This window comes from Falco peregrinus, chromosome 8, assembly GCF_023634155.1.
Source record: "Falco peregrinus isolate bFalPer1 chromosome 8, bFalPer1.pri, whole genome shotgun sequence".
Taxonomy (NCBI): domain Eukaryota; kingdom Metazoa; phylum Chordata; class Aves; order Falconiformes; family Falconidae; genus Falco; species Falco peregrinus.
Window position 1 is genome coordinate 55,813,088 of NC_073728.1, and position 19,789 is coordinate 55,832,876.

Sequence of the window (19,789 nt, forward strand, 5' to 3'; positions counted from 1 at the left end):
CACAGATTTGTTCATTTCAAACATACCAAAAAAAAGTAGTAGTAAGAGGCAATGACACACTCCTAACTGGAAGAATGTGATGAGAACAGCAAATTAAGTGTTTATCAATTGCAAAAAGAAACAGTTGATATGTACGAACTAATAACCTCCCTGCTTCTCAGATGTGCTCAGGAAAAAGCTTCACCATAAAGTACTTGAAATCAAAAGCAGGCACAATCAGAAAAAAACCCCTTAAATCCTAATTTTTAGTTTATATGCACAGAGCTGCCATTGCTCTGCCCCAAAACTAGAAAACAGGAGAAAATGAGCACAAGAGCAGTCATCCCCCCTCTAGGAGACACACACACACACACACACAGACTTTGCCTGTTTCCAAAAACTGCTCACAAGTATCAGCAGTGTACAAACAGTCACCCAAACCCCCTCTGCTTCCCACGGCTGTGCAGTGATCACAAGAACGTCAAAATATTTCAATACACAAAAAAAAATTCTAATGCTGCTTAATGGCATTTCTGTCTTGCTATTGAAGGGCAGAGAGCAGGTCCTGTGCTGTTTGCTAAGCACACGTGCTCTCTGCCTGGATGCTGCACTACGAGCAGAGCCTCTGCCAAAAAGAGGATCCAGGAGCTTACCAGTGGTGTGACTAATGGAGACAAGACGAGGTACCATAGGTTTTCACAGGACACTGGAGTCCCCATGCCCAGCTGCAGGGTATCCTGCCTGTTTACCAGCACCACCAGCCAACGCACATCCCAAGTGGGTTCAGCATTTTAAGAGCTCTAAAGTGCTGCAGGTATCCTTGCCAGTAAATAGCGGCAATATACTCCTCATTAAAGCTGTCACAGCACAAATACACACCTTCTCACTTCACTTCTCTGTCCTGCTCACCAGCCTTCCCAAGGTAGTTTCTTGCAATTCACAGTTTAACATCCTAGCAACTAAAACACAACAGGCCTCTCTAATAAAAGGTATATTCTGCATCAGGTTGAATTTTATGGGTTTTCTTCATGTGGTTAAAGACAATACAAAAGGATAAACCCCTCTGTTACATGAAAAAAGCAGGTAATGATGTTACAGACTACATTGCTGAAATTCTCGCTCGGCCATCAAAAACCACGCAGTAACTTATCACTGAGCAGGAGCTCAGGAACATGGAATGAAGACACCATACAGAGGGCTGCAGACCCTCATTCTGTCACTGCCTGCTGCAGCCTCCACACCTCCACCACGACACAAACACAGGCTTTCTGGAACAAAAATACGCACCTGTGAGCACAGGAGCAGAGGTGCTAGCTACCTTTACCGGTGCTTTTAAAAAGCAGATGCACTTTTAGATGCAAATTCCATCACCACCACCCCAGCCTTTTTTTTTCTCTCCATTTCCAGCTTCTGTTCTTCCTGTAAACGTGACTTTTGCAACACATCTTCCAACCCTAGGCTTTAAGGAGCATACGTATATCATAACTGATCATCTCAAACGCAGTGCACAGTACAATGTATGTGCATCTTACTGACAACTGTAACCTGAGCACAGTCAGCTCGACAGAACAGTAAAACTATGCTGGGGATCTGCCAAAGCCATTCACACTGATCCACCTGAGGGACACCCACACCCCCTGCCTAGAGGCAAGTCTGCATTTAAATCAACTTTGTCACCCTCTAATACCCCACTCAGCCTCTCTTGAAAATGTGGCTTTCAAGGAACTATTCAGACAATGCTTAAACAGTTACCTCTCTTTCCGAGCAGCCAGCAACCATTCTCATTCCTCTGTTTGCTCTCTCCCTTCTAAGGCATTAGTAGTCAGACACTGGCCTCAAGGTTGCCCACCAAAGGCTCCACCAGTGGGTCGAGAGGCAGATCAGAAGAGCCATGTTCCAGCGTCCCTGAGAAAAAGCCTTGTAACAGGACACACTGCAGCAGGCTGCAGTCCTCTACTATTTCCCTGTCTACTCTCCCTACATCCCACCACCTGGCCAGAGATCCCTTTACATATCCATAGAAAAAAAAGTTCTGCTAAGGAGTTTTAAGGTTTATAACATTAAAAAAAAGAAACTAGTAGAGGAGTGAAAGCAGCAGTTATTACCATTTCTAGGTACAGCAAGACTCTTCCTTTAAACTCTGCTGCATGATGCCAGAATTACAGCCCCCAAATTTCTTGGGTAAGAATACAACAAATTTCATTCCTATTACAGTTAACATTTACTATGCCCAGATCAAACTGCTAATATTGGCCATCAGGCTAAAGTTCAGCCCTGCAGTAACCGTGATTTTTCTGTGAGCTAGGGAAAGCGCAAGTTGTTTTTTTAAAAACAATGAACTTCAGATGTAGTCCCTACACATGGTCAGAGAGCATTGTTTACCTACAGAGCATGGAGACGTTCAAGCATTTAAATAAAAAAAACTTGTGAGCCATTGCATACCAGGTAGGTACCATGTTGTAACTCCAGTGTTGATACACTGAAGAAGTTCAAAGCAGGGAAGAGACTGAGTTAGCAAGAAAAGGAAGGACAGTGCCTTGCTCTGTCAGTGAGCAACACCACAGGCTTTGTATCTATTTAGACATTCTCCTGAAGGGAGCTGGTATGTTTGGCATTAATTTGCTGTTCAGATGGGACAAGCTACAGCCTACACTCTAGACAATACGCAGTTATTTCAGATCACCTTGTGCTATTTTTGGTGAGGACATGGATTTATCTTTCCAATGTTTTTCAAGCTCTCTCCACCCATGCAAGACCCCAAATGACCACTAATCACTGAGGAAGGGGTCACAAGCCAAGGTTCAGCAGCAGGATGACACAAACATTTCTATCTTGAAAGTCAGCTCCTGAATTTGTACTATGCTAAACACACCAGTCTGCAATTCACCAAGTGAAATATCGAAAGTCTGTGCTCAGCTTCATGAGAAAGGAGGCTTTCTAATAGAAAGCAAGCATCTCTGCCCTCCTAAAATTCTCACCATAAGGCAAATAGGAAACATACCAAGAAATAAAGCTTACTTTTCTAAGTGGTTTTATTATTGCACACAAACTATCAGTCCTCAACTGTCTCTCACCAATCTTCTGCCCTTTAAAATAACCACATCGTTAAAAAGTGACAAAGTTAAAAAGTGACAAAAATAACACTTATCTGTTCTTTGTTACATCACTTGAAGTTCCTGTTCAATCCATTAATCTTGAGGGAAGAAGTGTCGCAAAGCACAAGTCCACAAACACATGCATATGCTGACAGCCATGGGGTGCAACTTTCCTGCAGCGCTGGAGCAGTACTGTCACCTCCACCGCAGTGTGGCACAGCAGCAGGCAAGCCACGTGCCCAACAGTGAGACAGGGGATGCAACCAGCTTGGCAGAGCCACAGTAAGACCAAACAAACTGCGTGCAAAGGGGCAGATATACATCTACTGTCACAAGCCAACATTTTTGATATTGTATATCCAAAAAGCCCAGCTGTCCAGAGACCAGACACTGAGCTGCAACCATCATAGCCCTGCACACTTGAAACTCAGACCTGATTTGGAAAGACGTGACAGAAATGCTTAGCCAAAACAGCCCTATTAGAGTTTATTCCCGACTTAAATTATAAACATGATATTATTCAATGAAGCAGCGGACAGAACATGCTTTTGGAGAAAGGCTGGGGCAGCAAAAGAGACTGTGCGTGAGGATGGAGAAAAGCAAGAAGGAAGCCACTGACCTCCAAGAATAATGAAGGAAGATCCTGCCAAGCCTGTTTCAGGCACAAAGTGGACAGAATCAAAGCCAAGGAAGAAAATAAAAGGAGGCAGCCAAATCCAAATGATAATTGAACAATATAGTATAAACAATGACACTAATAGCCTTTTCCGCTGCAGCCGATACCTGCCCAGGGCCCTGCAGCAGGAGCACAGGATATCTCATGAGCAGATCTCACCACACTAGTAGCTGCCAGGTAAGTCACACCCCATGCACCAGCCAGCGCATACATCTGCGCCAGGGGCAGAAGGCAGCAACAACTCTGCCCCGTAAGCTTCCAGTGCTCTCTTCAAACCTTCTCATTCCAGCATCAGGTTGCCCCTCCCTGCAGCCCGTCTACCCCCAGGATTACAAACAGGCTGTTCCCAGTATCTACTCCTTACTAGTTAGAACTGGAACCCTGGTGATGGTCAGTCCACCATCTCCCTCGTGACCACCTTCTTTTCCTTAAAAGTTCAATGATCATTAGTTTTCTCCTGAACAGGATGAGATGGCAAGGAGTTCACCTAATTCCTACAACCCACCCCCAGATACGGCTGAACTGGCTGAAGATCAACAGCTCTTCGTACTAGCACAAAAAAAAAATATCTAACAAAGCAAATTTGAGGCAGAGATGACATCTGAAGACACTTGGACTAGCCTGGGCAAAACAGTCTGCTTAAAGCAGGATCTACTAACAATCTAATCACATGGTTGGTGTCACCAGTGTGCCATGCCTAGGACATGCCACTCCCAACTCCTGCCATTTCACCATCATACAACAGGTCATTTACCCTCTGCCCTTGCAAAGGAGGGGCAGCAACTGGGGCAAATTCTATTAAAAGCACTCCCAGAACCAGTCTGGAAGGGCATTGCTAAAAGTATCCTAAAAGCACTTCCCTGCAGCTAAAGTTCAACCTCATTTTTCCAAATTTTCCAAAAATATTTTGAAATTTTTTTTATTACTTTCAAAAAATAAATTCCAAAATTACAGTTTAAGACAAAGCAGAGCAGCTTCAACCTCAGCCCTCTGAGCTCAGGCTTATCCTTCTGTCCTGAGCCCATACAGCTCCTCTCACGAGCAGGGGGCCCAGAGCCTTTAACTCCAGTCACAGAATCAAGCAGCGATGGCTGCAACTCTCATACAGTAACTGCTGCTGACAGTCGGAGATAGTTAACAATTCCTACGACCATCCTGCTCCTAAGGGTGGGGAGGTTGGAAAGAAGTCTAAGTGATCCACTGTTCATTATTTCATTCTGCTCCAACACTCATGCACTGGGAAATGAACAAATACAGATAAAGGAAAAAAGACAGCAATTGGGGAAATAATTTTTACTGGTGAATGTTGCACGTAAAAGATAAAAAGGAGATGAGATTAAGAACAACACTGAAGCAAAGTCAAGAACTGAAATTAGTAACTGCTTGTGATGAAAGCCAAAAAATAAATTCTCATTTGCAAAGATCCCGGTTTTAAGTAAGTTTTTCTGAAATCAAAACCAAATTGGCTGAAAAAAACATAAAATGGAAAGAATATTAAATTATATGTACTTCGTAGCTTAGTAAGTATTCGAAGCCAAGCAAAAACGTCATCAAAGTTTCCTCCACGCAAAGTATCATTACCGAGCGTATGAGCTTTCAGCCCTTATAGAGAGAGGGTCCAATCCTGAACCTGCACTCATGCAGGCAGAGCAGGAGCCCTCTGTGCTCCACTGTGAAAAAACTTACAGGAATAAATCCCTGCACAGGGAGAGGGTAAGCCCAACGGGAGTAAGTTATGTACAAAAACCACCCAAACCACAACACCTGCATGGTGTATCTGCTGAAGCCATCACCTCCCTCACCACAGTAATCATCACACTGACACTTCAAGTCAAACGCAGAAGTCGAAGAAGCCTGCTGGAAACCCACAGGCAGCCTGCACTGCTGGGGACCAGGGGACATGCCCTTTGTCCCCTGCACTGCTCCAGTCTTCCTTCAGATTCAGCACTGCAGCAAAAAGCAAACAGGCATCTGACCTACATTCACATCTGAAAAAGTATACTACCTCTTATCTGGGACCATTATCACGCAGAAGTGTTAAATACTCACCAATTAAATATTCACTAGCAAAAAATACAGCAGAGATTATGATACAAGCCAAACTTCTGTTATCTACATGCCTACGGATATTTGTTGTCTTTGGCAAGTTTTTAGTACGTTTTCCAGGCTGCTGCAGCCTATAAACGCAAAGGGTGCTACGTACATATGAACTACCATGAAAGGCTAAATTAAAGAGATCTGACTGTACTACATTTGGTAATTCATATATCCTGAAGCTTTTCTATTAAGCTCAAGAGTTACAAACATCTGGATTTTAAATAAAGAATGTACTGATGGGAGAATACCAAGTCTCGGACACCAAGGTAACTGGTTAACAGCATCCCTGTTTCACTTTCTTAATGGAGATCTTTTTCCTTATGGACTGGATAGAACAGCAGTACAATAGAAAGCTTTAGCACTTCAGCATCCTAATAATCAGAAGCACACCGGACAGCAAGGTTTGAGGAAGGCAGAAAGAAGCAGGAAAGAAGTGGTACGATCTCACCAGATCCCTGGTGGAGAGAAATCCACAGACACACAAACATACAAAAGATTTCAAGCCACTGCCAGGAGCCTGAAACAGGAAAGACTCTTTTAACACTTGATTATCCGCATACATTTCAAGTGATAAACCAAGTTCTCTTTAAATCTGGCTTTTCTAACCAGCACTAAATGTTTCAAGCAAGAGGAACTGCAGGCATTACCAAAACTCAGCTATGTCTCACACACAAGTACCTTATGTCAGAGAACTGGCATAAAAACCTAAACTGAAACCAGGTCATCAGATCTGCCCCCTTTTTTCAGCCTTACTTTTGTGCTCCTCTGTATATTATCAAACAAATTGTGAACAAGCAAGACATCTGATAAACACAATGTTCGTCTTCAGACAGGAAGTTTCTAAACCCTTGAAATGAAAAACTGATTCAAACTGTGCAAAATAAAACTTGGTTATTCTAATTTATATATGTAAATTGTATCCATTACAGCTTAATCTGTAATGCTTAATTCTGCTTACTAGAGAACACATACATGCAACACAAAGTGAATATTGCATTAGAACCTCAACGGTTAAAAACTGGGAGTTTGGGTTGAATTAAATGTGTAACTACTAACACTTGCTTGTTCATTCTTTTGGTTTGTTTGTTGGTTTGGGGGTTTTTTGGGTTTTTGTTGAGTTTTTTTTTATTCCATTTTAAATGCTTCTTTAAAAGCAACAAACATTTAACATGGGTTTGCAAATTTAATCTTCTGCAGAAATTATGGATCGTGCACAGAAGGTGAAGGTACAATCCCACTTTGTTAGCCCAAATGCAAAGATGCCACTTACAAAAGACCATAACCTCCTCAAAATGAGGTGGTATTCAGCATGCACATTCTCCCTGTCCAACTGAACCATTTTTCCAACACAAAAAATTGCACATGTTCTGTTCACATAAAATTAAGTTTTAATTTGCATTTAAGATTTCAGCTGCTTTTGATGAATCCCTACCAAAAATGCAATCTGAAGTTCTGAACACTAGCAGTGCAATATACTTACCTTGTACTTATTTATTTGTTTGTATCTATTCACACTTAGAGCCATGCCCTGAGGGAGGTTCATGCTTCTACCATCAGGTCCTGCAAACTTATGCTTCAGAGAGGCTTCCTAATCTTTATGCTGCACATCCAGCTTCCTAAACATACCCCCACATATACTGTGAGAGGACAGCCAACTAAAATTAAAAAGAATCGGACTTGTTTCACTGCTATTTAGAAATCTGTGGGAGACTGCCACATTAGCCAAAATAGTAAGAAGTCTGAATAGGTGCTTGGGAAAAATCGAACAACAAAGTAACATCAGGGTGAACAGAGAAACTACTAAAGGTGAGATAACCACCCTGCTCCTTGCCCTTCTTGCATGAGGCAACAGCCAGGTTTCTATCTTTCCACCAACAGTGGGAGGAAAAGTCACAAACACACTCCTCCCAGACTGGAGGAACGTGGAACCTTCGAGCAGGGCCCAGGGCAAGAGCCTCGTGGCATGCTCAGCACCAGAGGCCCTACAGGAGCTGAAAAAAGCTGGAGGAATCCAGTGTGCTGAGATACTACTGTGCAAGATATTATCTGTTCACTTTTTCCTGAAAAATAGCAAACCAAAAGGCACCCCATCCTTTGGCTAGTATGCGATACTGTTGGATTGCTCTATCCAACTCAACACTTCTGGTTTCTCACACTCTGAAGTGAATTTCTGCATGTCCAGAAATAAATTAAAAAAAAGTCCCCAATGCATTAGTTGTGATGAGTGTCTAGAAAGTTCTTATGAGTTACACTGGTATTTTATTACCTATAAAACTTTTTCCTGAAGACCACAGCAGCGTGAATGTGACATCTCCCACAGCAATCGCAGCTATCCCATACTGGATGTAACCCATGGAACAAGCTCCCTATCGAGAACTTGCACAAAGCTTTGCTTAGCAACCCTGCTGCTCCCTACCACAGCACTTCACCCACCTACCCCACCCCCCGAGGAAGAGGATGGAGAGGGACAGGGGGAAGCCTGCAGGACTGGAGATGCGTTGCCCTTTCCCTGTGGCTCAGTCACTAACGGCACTCCCGGCCCCGCTCCCTTTCCCACATCACTAGTGCTGCCCCTTCCACCCGCCGCTTCACGCAGAGCCACAGCAGCAGCTCAGCACCCAAGCCGATGCCGCTGACTGTCAGACAAACCATCCATTTACAGCTTGTGCAGCTCCCTCACAGCTGAGGCTACCACCAAACCCGGCAACGAGCTGAGTGGGTCAGCTCAGTACAAACCTGCTGCTCTGGCTGTGCTAGAGACAGAACCAGCCATGGCCAGACCTACCCTCATGAGTGCTGGGAAAGACAGATGATACACAAGGACTTTTCTCTCAATTTCTTTTTCCCATTTTTCCAAAGACCCAGATGAGATAAATCTTGATGCAATCTTAATGGTAACCACAGAAAGCCAACATGTCAACTTTAACGAGTGCTTCTCCATCCTTCAATAGAGGCAAAGCAACACTGCTGAAATTCCTCCTAGCTTCATCAGTGCTTCTGGACACAAGAGATGGATGTGCACCAAGTCAATCTTTATCGCTATTGCACATTTAATCACTGCTGCAAAGCTACTGTGAGCAGCCACACCGAAACCAGATTTCTCATTTAACAAGAACAGAGAACTTCAGCTGGCACCTGCCAGCAGTGTCAGCCTCTGCCTCCAATCCACAGCAGCATCCTCCCCTCCCCTGGGTGCTGCAGCCAGGAGCATCCACTCAGGTCAGGCAAAGCAACACCCATGCTCCTACCCAGGACTGTACCAGTGAGACACCCAACTCTCCACTTTCCAGTCTGTCTCTGCACAGCACCACAACTCTGCAGGCATGCCGAACTCCTTGGTGCTACCATTCCACTCCCTTGCTGCAGCTACTCGCTGAGAGGAGCCCAAACACACATCTGTGTGCTGCATGTGGCCTTGCTAATGCTCCCCGCTGGCACCCCAATCCTGCACCACCGAGAAACCCTGCACACTTAGCAAGAAGGCCCCTATAATCCCCAGGCACAACTGCAAGGACTATGCTCAAGCATCTCCAAACCCAGAAACTACCTGTGCCTGACTGACCTCCCCACAGGCTAAACCATGAATTGCTCTTTGCAGCCCTTCCCAGAGCACTGGTAGAGCAACTCCAGTGCCCAGGCACAATCCTGTCCCACCGCACACTGAGAAGCCCTAAACCCTTTTACTAGTGCCAAACCATTTCTTTGATGTCACCACCACACCTTGCAGTTTCCCACACCAGCTTGACCTTAACTGGTAACACTGCACTCACCCCAATGTAACACAACTTCCAGCAACTATTTCAGCAAAGCAAACTGCAACTTTTATCACCCCTTCTCCCAACACAGGACAGCCAGTCAGGCAGGAGATGGCAGCCCTGCCTGCTCCAGAAGCGACCCACAGCACAAATGCAACATTACACTTGACTCAACACAAAATTCACGCAGGTCAAACACTGCAACTAACATGAGCAACGTGTTCTGTAACTCAGTGGTCTGCAAACTTTCAGCTGCAAAAAAATACTCTGATGCCATGAAATTATATGAAAGCAAGCAAGGCTATTGTTGATAGGTCTAAATTCACTAGACAAGAGTCTGCACCTGGGAAGTGTTTAGGGGTCCACAAATCAATAGAGGTTGAAAACTGCTGCTCTAATTCAAAGCAGACTCTCTTACAGACCTTTTCCACCCATTAACTTGGAAATCCTGGCAATGTCTTACCCAACATAAAGGATTTAACTCCCATTTTACCGAGCAAAAACTGCATTGCACAGCACAGATGGCTCTGTGCAGACAGAACAAAACATGGGTCATATTTTTCTGGTATTAAAAATGGCATTAACTTTATTATTATTATTTTTTTAAAAATTCACAGGGAAAGCCCCCCTGCTAGGATTGAGTTTGTTTCTTCAGGTGCTTCTATTCCCTGTGCCTGTCTAAACGCCAGAGCAAATAACTGGAAAAAAACAATCAAAATTACTACATACAAGAAGCTATCAGTCACAGGCAAGAAAAACAAGAGGCATATTCTAAGCAACTAGACAAAATTGATCATCACCCATAACACTGGTTTTTAAGTTAAGAATGTCTTTTTAGGAAATACTGTCCCAATTATAACTTGAAACATACTACTGGGGGGGGGGGCTCAAGTAGCTTGTTAATCATTTTCAGAGTTGAAGAAACCTCTTCAGTGAGCTACAGATTTGTTCACTTAACATGAGGAAATTAAAAAAAATATGATACAACCTAGTAATTGTTACACATCACACAGTTTAACCCCACTTCTGGGAACCGGGTGCAATGAGGTGCAACAAGAAGCTGCTACACTGCAAGAGGCAACCAACAAATCCCCGACTTCACGCAAAACAGAAGTGTGTTGCCCTGAAGACAAACACTACTGCTACAGCAAACTGAGCCGCTACCATTGATTTTAACAAGGGCTTAGAAGAAGCTGCAACAGCAGAACTAGAATCACTGTACCCTCATCAATGTAAGATTTCTTGGAAAAAAAAGGTTCAAGTCCTGGGAAACGCACTTTTCCAAAAGGTATCACACCAGCCAGTAAATACAAAGACAGTCAGAACAGGTCACAGGCCTCGAGAGGCAGCATACATCCTAAAAAAAGCACCTGTAAAAGCCAGTTTTGTTGCTACTGTTGGCCATTTTTGCCTGTAACAGTAGCAGGTGACATACTAAGCGTGCCACGCTGTACAGAGTAGAACTGCACTGCTTAATAGCCCAGTGAAGTCTACACTCCTCTAGTCTTCACTAGAGACGTGAAAGTATTTATGACTGCAGAGAGTAGGTTAACCAGGACATTGCTTGAATGAAGTCTCTCTTACCCTAGCTTTAAAAGTAAGTTTAAATAGAGAAAGCAGAAGCGACATACAGGTTTATACCATTACATTCAGCAAAACCTTGCCTTCAAGACTGTCCAAACTGCAAGAAACACCTCTGGTTTTGCGATTTCAGACAGGTATGTTCACCTTGAGAGCTGTATGGCCCCACACGAACTGCAAAGGCATCAATCACTCAAATTTCACATGGCATGACAGGTAGCCAGCACATACATACTTTCATAGACCCAATCCGCTGTGCAGAAGAGCTCTAGATCCTACAAACTGTTCAAAAAATTGCCATCACTCAAAGCGAGCTGCTCCTTACACCTAGGGTACACAGTCCTGCTGGGGCAGCATGTTAACACCCGCTCACACCACCACGGCAGAGGCAATGCAGTACTGTCACATCATGAAAGCACCAAAAGTCATTAAGGACCTCAAAAATTTACGGCTGAGCAGTAACACAGCCTAGGACACTGCCCTAACTGTGGAAATATCCACTGCTCTGGATGCCTACCACAGCTGAAGTCCCTTGCAGGTAAGTTTAGAACTATTCAAGACACAGATGTCCTTCAGTACAGGGGCCCAGTGCATGCCAGCAGACTGCACAACCAGGTAAGATCCAGCTATGTGCTCTTTTCCGAGAAAAAAAATAACATCTTCCAAACAGTGTAAACCTTAGTGGCAAAGAAGGGAGTGCACAAGATCAGACACACAGCGACAGCAGTACACCCAAAGCCTGTTCTTACCAGGTGCACGCAGAGGGAGACCATGCCTGCTGGAAGCACAGACTGCCACAGAATTAATCTTCTCACCAGGAAGATGTCAACTGGCTGAGGAAATTTATGTTCCCTGCTCAAACAAGCCACCGCCATGCCTATTGTATCTCAGGGATATAACGTTACCAGTAGTTAGTTACACCTCAAATCAACAGTCTGTAGTAGGAGATTCTTTCAGAAATATTTACAGGACTAGCAAGTATCACGTGGCATTGGTTCCCTTATTTTATTTTTAGCAAAGAGAGAAATGGCACTAGACATGTCAGTTAATAAACGAAAGCCCAGAGTAACTCTCACATAGGGACACAAACATTTTATAATGAGAGTTGTTTCCCAGAGCTGCAGATTGCAATGGAACTCAAGTTCATCACGGATTAATTCTAGGCTTAAAAGAGAGGACTTCGCTGCCCTCAGTACTTTTAACATGTAAAATATGGTGTAGTTCTGGTAAAGCAAAAACCTTTCAGGAGCTCTATACACACGCCCTACTCATTCCTTACACCCAGCCACTGGAAGTAGCCATCCTTAGCGCTGAAAGATCTGGCTCTGGATTCCCCTGTGCTTCACTTCCTCACTGCCGTTACCCAACCATCACACTCTACAGTGCGGAGCTAGACAACAAGGAAATAGTACGAGAAGAACAAAAAGCAACACTGAGCAAATGCCTCACGCAAGCTCAGCACGTCCCGCAGCCTGAAGCCATTAGGGCCCTGTAGAAAAAACTGCTTGTGCATGCGTAACCCAGGGTCCTACAGCTACAGCGTGTAACATACAAGCACAAAAAGTGGCACAGATATACTTGAAACCAAGAACTCTCTGCTTCCCGGTGCCCAACTTGGCAAACCAAATGACTCTAACATACTGTGCGGGTAGCAATTAAAAACCAACAAAATGGCAAAGTGAAAACCAAGTTACATGGCACCAAAAGATACACAAAAGAAGCAAAAATTTCAGCATGAGAGTTCTGCCAGGAACAAGTCCACCTGCTCCAATTCCTCAGCAACCGAGTTCAAGCAAGAACTACAGTACTCAGACCTTACATGGCTGCACCCACCCTCCCCAGTGCTGGAGCCTGGGCCCATGCTCCCTCCAGCTCCACAAAATGCTGTCCAGGAGCTCTACAACAGCGCTAAAGACAAGCTCATGTCAAGATGGTAAAGAATAAACAGATTAAAAAATTACTTCCCGTTTCAATTTAAGTGGTAATAACCCAACGTGTGAACAAGGAAATAAGCCAGCAGTCACTGCATTGTCAGTTCTGGAGCAGAAACAAGACCCAAGAACCACTGCTATAATTTCCTTGTCTCCAACACAGAATCTGTCAGTAGCTGTTTGGAGTATGTAGAACTTCAGTCAACCTTAATTAAGATTAACTTGACACTTAAAATAACTTCACTTCCGAATATGCACATCCCTCTTTACAACTGAATGCTACCTGAGCAACCTCTGGCCCGTTTGGGGCCCTGTCTGAGTGCAACAGATGACAGGGCCATTAACAAATCCCCATGCAAAACAATACCTGCCACCATCCCTCCTACCTAGAGGCATTACTTAAATGCTGGACTTTGCATTCCACTAAAGACTAAACCAAATGCTGGCCCTTCTGCTGGAAGCACTCTGGACATTTTGGAAATCAGCCTTTTCAAAGCCAATTTCCAATGATCTAGTGAAAAATTCTAAACTTACAAGGGGCAGATACGGAGGTCTGAGATACACACTTTCCCCTTGTCACACTTCCCTCTTATCGAGACACAGGCTGTTTGAGCAGCAGTGGGCATACTCAAAGTCCTGAGTTTCAAAAATTAAAGGCTCTGAGAAAGTCTTGCTCTAAGGTGGAAGAGCCCCATCATCAGGTTGAGTAAAGGTGATATCTGAAAAATTAGTGCAGCCATGACAAGCCACGTTGAAAATAACAGTGCAGACTCCTGGGCATTGGTGATTGTTGATTTGGGGTGGGTTTTTGTTTTAAGTTTTAGCAGTCTCTCAAAAAAAGTGAATTCCGGTTACTCAAATACAAACGAGACTAGAATTAAACGCCTGCATGAATACATGATCTGAGGAGCAAGCCTGGTTATTTCTAGCTACTATGTCATGTTCAACAATTAAAAGATTCTAACTGCCTCAATGGTAACTTGGCACAGAGACAAATCCCTATCTCTTCCCATCCCACAAACAGCAGGGCTAAAATGAAGGACCGCCTGGACAACCCACACTTCCTAAGGGAAGAATGCAAGACTCAAAAACGATCCAAGGCTGCCTAAAAAAATACTTTTCTTCTTTGCATTTTTTTTTTTCTGAACACAGCTATGCTTTTAAGTCACCAAAACAATTCAGCAAGGCTAACCTTGTACTACAGCAGACAGGAAGGCAATGCTAGTGAAGTCAACCCCTCGTTGCATATTCAAATAACAGCCTCAAACACCCAAGACAGTTTTGTCATCATACAAGCTGCAGTTCTGTGCAGCACATAGTAAAGCCACTGATAGCAAAGGCAAATGTTGTGAAAGTACCTCTGCTAGCTTCTGTTTACAAAGTGAGACCCTCCCACAACCGCATCACCGAGCACATGTCTGCTGAGAGATCCCCGCTTTGCTCTGCAAAACAAAGCTAAGTAGATGCACAAACCTCAGACCCACAGCAGCGTCTTAACCCCCAAAGACTAAAGACCGAGTATCCACAAGGAGACGGATTCTTCCCAAAGAACACTCAAGATGATCAGCTACCCAGAGCCAGAGCTGAGCCTAACTGCACCACAAGCAAATTAAGCAGCTACCAGCATCTTCCTGAAATGATTCCGTCCATGGGCACTCCGTGACAACTGCTCCCGGGGCACACAGCAGGAACATGGCATGTTCCCAAATGAACACCGGAGAAAGCAAGTGTTTCTCCCCAGGTGCTGCATGCACCAGCAGCATCTGTCGGGCATCAGTGGCTCTACTGAAAGTAAAGAAAGTGAGATGGTTTCGGTGTCAGTGCTGTCACCAGTTAATTTTCACACCCTGCATCGAGTAATACTTAAAACCCCGAGCATCCCGCAGTAAGAAACCTGAAGTTTGCAAAAACATATTTAAGAAATGCACATTAAAACTACCGAACTGCAAGAAATAAACATGTGTGTGCAAACAGTCAAGCTGCAAAGCATCCAAAAAATTATGCCTCCATTCAAAAGAACTTTATGTAAAAAAGCTGAACGCATCTAACTCAGAAGTCTGAAAGTTCAAGCCGCTCTGCTTCTTATTAAGCGTATTAGAAAGCAAAGTAAAGGAATTTTGAGTGTAGAGAAATTAGAAAGGAAAAAAAAAAAAGCCAGCCCGCATGAGAGGCACGGTTTCCTGCCCGTGAGGTGTGTCAGGCCGTGACACAGCCCCTCCCTGGCCATCGCCGAGGTATCACGGCTTGGGCACCTCAAGCCGGGCCAGACAAAGGGCCGTCTGACAGCGTTAAACCCGTGCAGGCAGGAGAAGGGAAAGCTCTCCTCCTGCCTGCGTCAGCCCCAGCACGCTCAAAAAACAAAACAAAACAAAACCCCAAAAAAACACAGAACCCCACGCCTGTAACGGGGTGGGGGACGGGACACGGACAGCCCACTCCACGCAACTTCGCCGCGATCGGCTGCCCGCGGGCGGAGGGCCGGTGCCTGTCCCTCCCGGGAGCCGCGGCGGGCACAGGTGCGCGGCACAGCCCGCTGACAGCCCGCGGCCCCGGGGCCGCCCGCCCCCCCCCCGCGCCTCGGCAGGGTCCCCTCGGCAAGATGGCTGCCCGCCCTCGAGGGTGCCGGCTGCGAGGGCGCCCGGGCCGGCCCCGCCGGCCTCCGCCGCAAAATGGCAGCGGCCGCGGCCCTCCGCCCGGCGCGCCCCCCCACCCCACCCCGCCGCCCGCCCGCGCCCCCCCGGTGCTTACGAGCTGCAGGGCGGCCGCCGCGCCGGTGGCGGACGGCTCCAGCTTCTCCCCGGGGCCGCCGTCCGGCGCCGCCGTCGGCATCAGCTCAGCCGGCTGCAAGCGGGGCGGCAGCGGGCTGGCGGGGCCCTGCTGCGGCCCAGGGCGGCCGCGGCCCCGCGAGCCGGGCTCGGCCGCCGCCTCCTCCTCCCCGTCCGCCGCCGCCTCCTCCTCCTCCTCCTCCTCGTCGTCCTCGTCGTCGTCGTCGTCCTCCTCCTCCTCCTCCGGCGTCTCGGCGCCCTCCTCCGCCTCCTCTCCGCCGTCCCGCAGGAGCAAGGGGAACGCCAGGGCCCCTCGGGGCGCGTCGGCCGCCGGGCCGGGTCCGTCGGCGCCGGCCGCCGGGTCCTGCGCTGCGGGGAGGCGGGGGGACGGCGAGCCGGGGTCGGGCAAGGCCTCAGCCCCGTCGGCGGCGCCGCCGAGGTACTCAGCGTTGATCATAGAGGCCAGGTCCTGCAGCCGGCGCAGCGGGATGTAGCAGGACGAGGGGTCCTGGCCGTAGACGGGCTTGGCGGCGGCCAGCTGCATGGCGGGCGGCTCGGCGCCGCGGCCCTCGCCGAAGGGGCCGCCCTTGGCCTCGGCGGCCGCCAGCGAGGTGCCGAAGGGGACGAGGCAGCTGCGCCGGCTCACTTCGCAGGCCTGCTCCATGCCGGGCCGCGGGCATCCACCTGCGGGCACAGCACAATGGGGTCAGCCCGGCCGCCGCCGCAAAATGGCAGCCGCGCCCGGGGGCCCGCTCCGCTCCGCCGGCCCCGCGCGGGCCGACGCTGCCGTCGCCGCCGCGCTAGGCCCAGGCCGCGGCCCGTCGCCCGACACTAGCCCGCCGGGCCGCGGGCCGCCCGTCTCGCCCGACGACGACGCCCCGCGGGGCGCCGCTCACCTGCGGCCGCCGCGGCCGGCTCGCCGCCTGCCCCCGGTACGGGCCGAGAAGGAGACGCGCCGACCTGGCCCGGCCAGGCCCCGCCAGCGCTCCTCCGCCGCCTCCCTCCTCCCTCCCCCGCATGCGCGCGCCCGCCGCCGCCATCCCGCCGGCGCGCGCCCCGCGCCTGCGCGCGCGCCCCCCGCGGCCGCTCTTGGGGTTCGGCGGCGGCCAATCAGCGCGCGCCCGCGCGGGGGCCCCCCCACCCCGCCCCCCCCACACACAGCGGGCCCCCCCCCCCTCCTCCCCCGCGCGCTGCCCGCCTGGGGGGGGGTGGGGGAGGGGGCGCTCACTGCTGCCCCCCCCCCGGCGCACCCCGACGCCACCGGCCGCCCCAAGGCCCGGCCTTGCCCCGCCGCGGCCCCGCTCCCCGCCGCGGCCCGGCCCGGCCCGGTCGGCCCCGCGCCCTCGGGCCCGCCGCCCCCACCTCCATCTTAGGCGGGGGCGGGGGGGGGCATCGGGCGGCCCCGCCACGACGGGACGGGGCGGGACGGGGCGGCCCGGCCGCGCCTCACCTGCGGGTCCCCGCGCCCCGGCCGGCCGCCGCCGCCGCCTTCCCCCCTCCTCCCCCGGCCTAGTCGGCCGCGGGGCCGGCGGGCAGGCCGCGGGCCTGCGAGCGGCGGCTGAGCGGGCGCCAACAAAATGGAGTCGGCCGGGCCCTGCGCCCCGGCGGGGCACCAGGCGGGCGGCGCCTCCTGCCCGGCGGTGCGGGCCACCCGCCCCGCCTCGGCCCTGGCCCCGGCCCCTGTCCCAGCGGGCGGTCAGCGGGGTGGGGGGCGCGGGCTGCCGCCCGCCCCCGCCGGGCTCGGGTTACCCCCTGCCATTGTCCGCCGCGCCCCGCGGGCTGGGCCCGGCGCCCCGGCCGCGCTCCCCCCGGCGCCCTCCCGCGCACCGGCGTGCCGGGCCGTCGCCGTCCGCGGGGCTCGCCGTGCCGTGCCGTGCCTCGCCTCGCCTCGGCTCGCCTCGCCCGCCGGGGAGCGGCGCCCGGGTGCCCACGGCCTGGCTGTCCTCGCCGGGCTCCGCCGCTCCCGGACAGCGAGCGCCGCGCTCCCCGCCCGCCCTCCCGCCGCCGAGCGGCGCGCAGCCGGCCCCGCTCTCGCCCGCTCCTCCGGGCCGGGCCGCCATCAGCGCCCCGCCACCCCACCTCGGCCGGCCAGGGGCCCCCGCAGCGGGTGGCAGCGGCTTCGTCGCTACCTCCAGATGGGGGCCGGGGTCTCCGCCGCCAGCCGCGCACGGGTCCGGGCGCCGCGCCACGCCGCCGCCGCACCGGCACGGCTGGGCAGGCACGGGGCGGGGGGCGGCCGTGCGGGGGGCAGCGGCCGGGGCAGCGCGGGGATGTGGCACCGGGGCGGTGCTGCCCAGGCCGCGCGGGGGGCAGGGCCCGGCCACCCCCCGGGGTGCCGGGCGGGGAGCTGGGTGCCGCGGCGGGACTTGGCGCGGAGCTGCCCGGGCGGACCCGCGCCCCCCGCCTGCCGCTGCCCTTTGTTTGCACCCCCACTCACACACACACACACACACATACACCCGCCTCCCCGGCCCAGCCGTGCGGGAGCCCCTGGCCGTGCTGGCGCCGGACTGCCCCCCCTCCACCCCCGCCCCCCACGCCGGGCAGGGGCCCCCGAGCAGCCTCTCTGCACACTCAGGCAGGCGGCAGCGCCCGCTGCCTGGCCCTTGCTGCCCGGCCAGGGTGCAGCCTTCTCCCGCTGAAAACACCGTCCTGGGGCGGCTATGGGCTGGCATCTCGGCAGAGCAGTGGCACCAGGCCTGCAGGCAGCCCTGCACCCTGCCTCCTCCCTGCCTACGTGTGCTGGCAGCTCCTCCGAGGGTTCCCGGTCTCCTCCACTGCCCCTTTGGCCCTGCCCGGGCAATCCCTCCTGCCCTGTCTGCAGCTAGCCATGAGGCAGCCATTCCTTTCCCAGCATCTGCCCCAGAGGAGCCACACCGAGGTCGCCAACCCCTTGTTCCCCCCACAGGTGTGCTGCCACCGTGGAGAGACTGCCATGTTCAGTCTCAGGCCGCTCCAGCACACCCACGGAGGGTGGGGTAACTTGGCAGGAAGCGCCACAGTCAGAGGTTCTGCTTGTGACATGTTTGTCCCTCTGAGGTCCTAGCCCGCGGCTCGGCTGATGGCACCCAACCCAACGCAGGCCATCGTGCCCGGTGCCCATATGCTGTGGCAACACATGGGAGCTGGGACTGTGCTGTGCCAGTGCCGTGCAAGCCAGGCGCTGAGGCCTGGCGTCCATGCGGTCCTCCAGAGATGGGGCAGCACCTGCCATAGCTGGGGCCGTGGCTGGGGTCCCTCTTTTACACCTAAATGGGGAAACACCTCCAGCACAGCCCGTCTCCCTGGGATCGACTCCAGCAGCAGCAGCCGCACCCAGGCACACCCAGGCCAAGGCCTGGCAGCCAACCTGCCTCCTTTCTCTTTGGAGCAACCTGCCATGCACGTTTCCGCCACGTTCCCAAAATAAAGCTAATGGTTTATTTATAACCCCCTGGGGGCGGGCAGGGCCCTGTGCCGTGTCTCTCCATAGCCTGGTGTCCAAGACCCAGCAAGCGAGACCCAGCAGGCGAGGGCTGGCCCGGGGAGAGGTTTAGGACTGTCCCCAAGCAGAGGAGCTGCACACTGGACGCTGGTCATCACCAGCTGCCCTCACACTGCTCGTTTGCCCTCTCCTGGGCTGGCAGAGCAGGGAGAGACAGGGCCACCGGCAGGGCATGTCCCAGCCTGGGCCCAGTAGCCGACCTGCTGCCACCTCTGGCTTGAGCCCTCCGCTCCTAGGAATGTGGCACCGCACAATCCCACAGGACGCTGGTGGGCTGGAACTGTACCCTCCGGCGGGACCCTGCGGCCATCCCGGTGCCGCTCCCCGCAGCCCTGTGGTTACCGGTGCAGGGAGGTACGGGGCAGGATGCCCTCAGACGCACTCCCCACCTGCTGTGTCACCTCTCCCCGTGCCATTGCCAGTGCC

At 51.4% G+C, this 19,789-nt stretch overlaps 1 protein-coding gene across 6 annotated transcripts in view; it reads right to left on the reverse strand.

The window, feature by feature from the left end:
- Positions 1 to 17,728, reverse strand: part of NSD1 (nuclear receptor binding SET domain protein 1) — a 66,760-nt gene extending 49,032 nt beyond the window's left edge. For 4 of the 6 annotated variants that reach the window (XM_055812488.1, XM_055812487.1, XM_055812486.1 and 1 more), the window contains exons 1-2: positions 16,776 to 16,930; positions 15,863 to 16,563 (exon numbers count right to left, since the gene is read on the reverse strand). In XM_055812488.1, the coding sequence (XP_055668463.1) occupies positions 15,863 to 16,543 (681 nt within the window). In that variant the 5' untranslated portion in view covers positions 16,544 to 16,563; positions 16,776 to 16,930. Of the gene's footprint in view, positions 1 to 1,731; positions 2,125 to 15,862; positions 16,564 to 16,775; positions 16,931 to 17,706 lie in introns of those variants that run through there. The other 2 variants (XM_055812485.1, XM_055812489.1) reach the window with 2 other exon arrangements.
- Between the last annotated feature and the right edge of the window lie 2,061 nt (positions 17,729 to 19,789).